Source organism: Vicia villosa, unplaced genomic scaffold (genome assembly GCF_029867415.1).
Source record: "Vicia villosa cultivar HV-30 ecotype Madison, WI unplaced genomic scaffold, Vvil1.0 ctg.000205F_1_1, whole genome shotgun sequence".
NCBI classification, from domain to species: domain Eukaryota; kingdom Viridiplantae; phylum Streptophyta; class Magnoliopsida; order Fabales; family Fabaceae; genus Vicia; species Vicia villosa.
In genome coordinates this window covers 1,294,454-1,301,020 of record NW_026705069.1, presented here as the reverse complement: position 1 = coordinate 1,301,020, position 6,567 = coordinate 1,294,454, and the positions used below count along the sequence as shown (strand labels likewise).

The 6,567-nt window shown below is 34.1% G+C and overlaps 1 protein-coding gene across 1 annotated transcript; it reads right to left on the bottom strand.

The window, feature by feature from the left end:
* Window positions 1–1,522: 1,522 nt before the first annotated feature.
* Window positions 1,523–2,383, bottom strand: LOC131625315 (albumin-1-like). The gene is made up of 2 exons (XM_058896188.1): window positions 2,270–2,383; window positions 1,523–2,117 (listed from the first exon to the last, which is right to left on the bottom strand). Exons 1-2 carry the CDS (start codon window positions 2,319–2,321, stop codon window positions 1,774–1,776), a joined length of 396 nt encoding a protein of 131 aa, XP_058752171.1. The 5' UTR covers window positions 2,322–2,383; the 3' UTR covers window positions 1,523–1,773.
* Window positions 2,384–6,567: the final 4,184 nt, after the last annotated feature.

Below are 6,567 nucleotides of genomic sequence, written 5' to 3'. Positions count from 1 at the left end.
ATTCGAAATTGTTTCGGACTGGCGCAATGGCTAGGCATGGCCCAATCCACTTCTACACCCAGAACGACCCAATGGCCTTGGGCCAACCAACTGAAGGCAAAAGAAGACCCTTTTTCTCCTGCCCATCTATCGAGGACACACCTTTAAATGGGACGAGGACAGTATACCATCGTTGTCTCCAGCCAGACCTCCATCTGTGCCAGTAGCAAGACATCCGCTCTACTCTCCCGTCGGGGACAAGTACCCCTCTGCTCGTTGGGCACCTCTACCACCCAAAAGTACATCTTTGCCAGACCAACGCCTAGTTTCGAGCAGATTCATAGAGTTCCTAAATATACTCCTAGAATCCTGACAGTCACGTATTTTGGGCCCAGATCCACGATCCAGCCTAAAACTGAGACACGGAAGACATTCCCGGAGTCCCTCTCCACGACCCAAGGAGCGTCGTTCAAACTGATGGGAGCAAGAAGCCCCAACTGCGAAGAAGCGTGTTCGCAACTCTCCTCGCCAGAATCAGCTCTCCCCCGCGTCCAAGAAACCTAAAGAAAATCCACGAGTAGAGACTCAGCAAACCCTCCAAAAGATCATCAAGAAGCCCGTCTCCCCGCCTAAATCGTAGACATCGCGCATCTCCTGTCCGCTATCCCAGTTCCAGCAACGACGACGAGCCCTAAGGCCCGTTGTCCCTAGACATCATGGCAACCTGATCTCCCAGTTCCAGCAACGACGACGAGCCCTAAGGCTTGTTATCCCTAGACATCATGGCAACCCGACTACCCAAGGGGCTAGAGAAGCCTCCCCCTTTGGGCACGTACGACGGTACCACCGACCCTAACGAACATATCAAAAACATCAACACACTGCTCGATTATCGTGGCGTCATGGGATCCATCAAGTGCTGGCTATTCCCCACCACTTTGAGGAAGAGGCCATAGTCTGGTACAAGAGTCTGCCCGACTGATCCATCACATCTTGGAGACAGTTGGGGGAAAACTTTCACTAGAGACTTCACGACTTCTCGTCGTCACCTGAATTCGGAGGTATCGCTAGAAGCAATCATACAGGGGAAGGATGAATCTCTACGAGCATACATCGAGAGGTTCAACAAGGAAGCAGTCTAGGTTTCTACGATCGACGACATGAAGAAGTACCTCCACGAACGCAGTCTACGCCCTCGCAACGACTTCGGCAAAGCAGTTGGCATCGAGAATCCCGCAACCCTGGACGCCCTCCTCCTCAAGGCCCAGACTTACATTCAATATAAGGAAAAGGAGGCGGCCAACACAGTCCGAGACTCTTGATACCAAGAGAGCGCGAAGTCCTCTAGATCTGAAGACCCCTCGACATCTCCTCGGGGAGGAGAAAAGAAAAAAGAAGACAGGTCCCGTGACTACAAAGGACCGGCTGGTAGGTTCCACAATTACACCCCTCTGGTCGCGTCACGAGAGAAGATTCTTTCCGAGTGAACCAACTCGGAATTTCGCCAAGCAGGGGTCCGATTTCCCCGACAAACGCCAACAAATACAAAAATTTTATTTAGACTTAATATTTGAACATACACCGAGTGACCAACAAATACACAAATAAATATCAGAGTTTAATTATGCATTACTTACAAAATAATAACATAGAAGTACATACCCCACACACATGCATATATTATTTTTGAACTCAAAATGTCTTAAGAAATCCAAACATACTTGGAAACAAAGACATACGAAACAATTTTATTTAACTAGAGAGATCATGCATGGATGGTTTTTGTTATACATATTAAGTGGCAACTGCTGAGGACATCTTCAACAAGTTTGAGAATTCAGAGCTAAGAGCATTCTTGAATGAGGCTTCTGCATGAGAGTTAGAGTCAAAACACACGCCATATTTAATATCCGAATTTGGATAATAAGCACAGAAGCTCCCACTTCCCTTTCTTGTGCAGTCTGCATGAGACTCACATAGTTTAGGATGTTTCTTCACTATCTTCATAACTAATGATGCGTTCATGCAAAAATCAATCCCAGGTAAACATAAACAACCAGCACCACATGTTGATCGTTGAAAACTACAAATCTTGTCATTACAATCTGCTTCTACCTTCTTTATTGGAAAAATTATTACTGCAAATTGTGATGTCAAAGATAATTTAAAAATATAATTAATATATACACAATACATTATTTTGCATGTATATATGGAAAATTAAATCGAACATTGTCAAAAGCAATAAATAATAGAATATGGAAAAAAAATATAAAGATAAAAGACATACCTAATGTGGCAAGCAGGAAGAGAGGCAAAAGAGAGACCTTAGCATAAGCCATAATGCTTGGATTTCTTCAATGCTTTTTCAACTATTTTCATCAAAAATCAAAATTTCAAAACCCCAAGACTCAATTTAAAATGAAAAACTTTGACATTAAGTATTTTTTAACATTACATTTCAAGCAGTTTTTGATAAAAATTCACGCCGTAATGGCCGCAATATGCACCTCAGCAACCGCAATACCTACAATCGCAATATCGGTAACCGCATCCGCGACTGTAACCGCCATTTAAAACTATGCTTGTATGTCCTGCCGCATTTTCCACCACACAATCTCTTGACAATCCCTCCACCCCGTTAGATTCCAATGGATCCATCTCGACCATGCATGTGAATCTGTCATATTCTTTCTCTAATATAAAGCTATTATAGCTATTATAAAGCTTTACGGAAAAAACATTCCTATTTTATGTGAACAACATCTTGTACTCTAATATAGCTGTATTTCAATGTCATTCATACAATGGAAAAACTTGAATAGCCTATGGGCCACTATATTTAAAATTTTAGACATCAAGACATTCATCATGCTAAAATATAATTATAATTTTGAAATTTAATATTGACCTTAGGTTTTTTAAAATTTATCTACAATTATAAAAAAGATGAAAGTAGTGCATTGCTTGGATATTGTTTTAAGAATATGGAAAATCCAACATAATCATTAAAAACTAAATGTTTGTAATATTATATTTTTGACAATATGTTTAAGGGTGAAATCTAGGGTGAGAGCTCAATTAAGTCCCTCACCGGTGTACCACATAAAAAATAGCATTAGATTTAATCAACGGTCAAAATTTATTAAAAAAGAAAATGAGAGCACAATACCTTTCCACGAGCAATACTATCCCGAACTCCCTCTTTTATCTTTTATCTTGCCGCATATCTTTTTTCCATTCTACCAAAATTCTCAAAAAAATATTTCTGCAAATCAAAAATTTTGGACAAATAATATAATCATCATCTTTATCCTCTCAATTAAGTGTTTAGGATGAAAAAAATAGAACTCATGATGTTAATTAATTGATGTAAACACTGTTGGCAGTGGTACTGTTGGTACTATGGTGAGATTCAACAAAAACAATAGTTGCAATTGCTTTTCCATTTTCCTTGTATTTAGAAACATGGAGTTATTTAGATAGAATGAAGTGCTTAAATTATATTCTCATTTCCATCTAGAGAAGAATGTATATATGTCTCTTTAACCCACAAGCAACAGTCAAAAAGACTAAAAAATAGATTTGATTTTGACTCCAAAGAATTTCTGACTAGCAAGATATTCATGAAACCATCTTCAATTTATGAAACTCTTATTTACTTGACTACTTACTACTATTACAATTTACATTCAGTCATTAACTTAGAATTTGATTTTGTCTTTTCTCACTCATTAACCAAAATTCAATTTTGTCTTTTCTTACTGCTTTGTTTTGCTTTCACTAGTAGTGAGTCTCCTTCTAAATTATAAAACAAAACGAAAAAAGAGTTATTTAAGTGCTAACCTCCAATAAAAAATTTCTCAAACTTTCCACTCGTTATCAGAGGTGAAGTTTCTAGATCAGAGGTTTATAGAATTTAAAAGAATATTTTGATGGGGTAATTTAATGAAGATATGAATGCAATTTTCATTCATCACAGTAAATTTATCTTTGATTCACCTTATAATTTTGATGAAATGCATTTATTGTTCCAGAGATAGAAGTGAGGTATTTTTTCCCAAATAGAAGTGAGATATAATTACCTGTGAGAGATGCATATGTTCTCCTATTTAGTTTTATAAATTTGAGACCACCGATTAAATCTAACGGTATTATTTTTAAGCTTCACCGGTGAGGGATTTAATTGAACCCTCACCTTAGACTTCACCATGTTTATAATATAATGATTTGCTTCAAAAATTAAATTTATTTATTAATTAAATTAGAAAAATATATTAATGACATAGGACGATGAAGACAACGACAACTAAGCCTTATTCTAATCATTGAAATTGACTAGAATCAAATTCCCCAAATTCATTAATCTCAAAATCTTTATTAATACTTTCTTTTAAATTTTTTTGATCTTTCTTTACCTCTAATTATTTGAATCCTCTTTATCTGATTAACTATATCGACAATAAAATTTACAAGTCATCTCTCAACACTCACTCCAACACTCACTTTCTTATTGGTTAAAATATGTGTGGGTCCTACCACTTTATGTGGGATCCATTTCCAAAGTGAGGGACTCACACATGATTTAACCAATAAGAAAGTGAGTGTTAGAGAAAGTGTTGAAAAGAGAGTGTTGCTAGCACTCCTCCTACAACTATAGATAAAGAGATAAAGTGAATATATTATTTTGGACTAACTTTTTTTTTAAATCTATTTTACCCTCCACTTTTCAAATGAATAACAAAACAAAATGAAATAAAAATAATAATTGCACTACATAATGGGCTCTCATTTTGCCAATAATAGTAAGTTGTAACTGGTATGTTTTTAAACTATCGCAAGTATCTCAAATAAAATTGGTTGTTTTACTTTTTCATTTTCTTCCAAATTCTATTTCCATGTCATGTTAAAATTGTGTAACATGGATCATATACCTTATTATGTAAAATTATGTACTATTAGAAGATGCAGCAATACCTTTATTTCTAAATTGTAATTATACTGGTTTTAATAAGGAGAATCCGCACCATGAACCAAATAATATTACTACATATTTATTGGAAAAAAGTAACTTGAAATGCAACAAGAGCGTGGTTTTAAAACCAGAATGTTCAGCAGTTTTTATTATTTTACTTTTGAATATTTAAAACTTAACAATTGTGTTTCATATTTGTTGTCTTTTTTATGTCAATGTCTTCATACTTTATTTCAAAATTATCCTTAATCTTAATTATTATATATAAAATTATTAATATTATTCATTTTCTTATATTTGTCTTTAATTTCATTTTTTTACCTATAAAACAGGGACGGAGCTAGATGTATTGTAATGTGGTCACTTGCCCCTACTATATATATATATATATATATATATATATATATATATATATATATATATATATATATATATATATATATATATATATATATATATATATATATATATATATATATATATATATATATATATATATATATATATATATATATATATATATATATATATATATATATATATATATATATATTCTAAAAAATATATGAGTGCTATTATATACATACACTAATCTAACCATTCATAAAAAAAACATTTAGTTAAAATAAAATAACTCATTAACTAATTAAAAGAGTATTTTTGTTATTAATATAAATTCACATTGTATATGAATAATTATTTAAGGTTTCATTCTAAATGATACTAAGTTTTTTATTTTAAAAATCATATATGTCCTCCTAAAATAGAGACGAGTTGGTTTTATGCTTAAATTCAAAATAATTCTTAATTAAAATTTCAAAAATAAGATTATGTTATTACAACATTATCATCAAAGATGGCAAACAACTATTCATATCATTATTATTTATATTTATATATTTATATATAAAAAGAGATAGATAGATAAATAATTTTGTTTATCATAACATTGAGAAAATTACACAAATAAAAATTACAAAATTATTAAATATTTTTTAAAATTAAATCTCATAAAAAAATATACATATGATATATATTTAAGCTTTAAAAAATAAACACTCTTTTATTACACTACATAAATATATTACCCTCACAACTCAAAATCTCTGGCTCCGACTCTGCCTATAAATATGATAATCCTCCTCCGTCTACCTTTCATAACCCTGTGAAAGTACTTGGAATTCGCATCACCTTCAGCTAACCATTTGCATCTCGATTTCTGCCTTAAAATACTCTCTCTAAAGTTAACCGCTTCCCACATAGCTTTAGAGGCTACACCCCTGGCTTCACTCACGTCAACACAAGCGCTCCTCTCCATGTCAGCCAACACTGAATCCAGCTTATTCAGACTACTAATAGCTTTGTTGACATCTAAATCTAAAATACCAAACACCTCCTTGTTCCAAGTCCTGGTCGTATTCTTCTACTTAGACAACTTGTCCTTTAAGATATACCCGGGTCTGCCACGAATCACTACAACGCGCAAGGCTTTTAAAAGCGCTTTTTTTGGCCTTTAACAGCGCTTTAAAGCGCTGCCAAAGCCAGCGCTGGCATAGGCTACGAAAGCGCTTTTAAAAGCGCTCTGGTAGGCCCCCCTATAAGAGCGCTTTTCT

Coding starts and splice junctions, on each gene's coding strand:
- LOC131625315 (XM_058896188.1), bottom strand. CDS start 2,321: ATGGCTTATGCTAAGGTCTCTCTTTTGCCTCTCTTCCTGCTTGCCACA. Junction 2,118..2,269: donor CTTCCTGCTTGCCACATTAG/GTATGTCTTTTA, acceptor CACAATTTGCAG/TAATAATTTTTCCAATAAAG.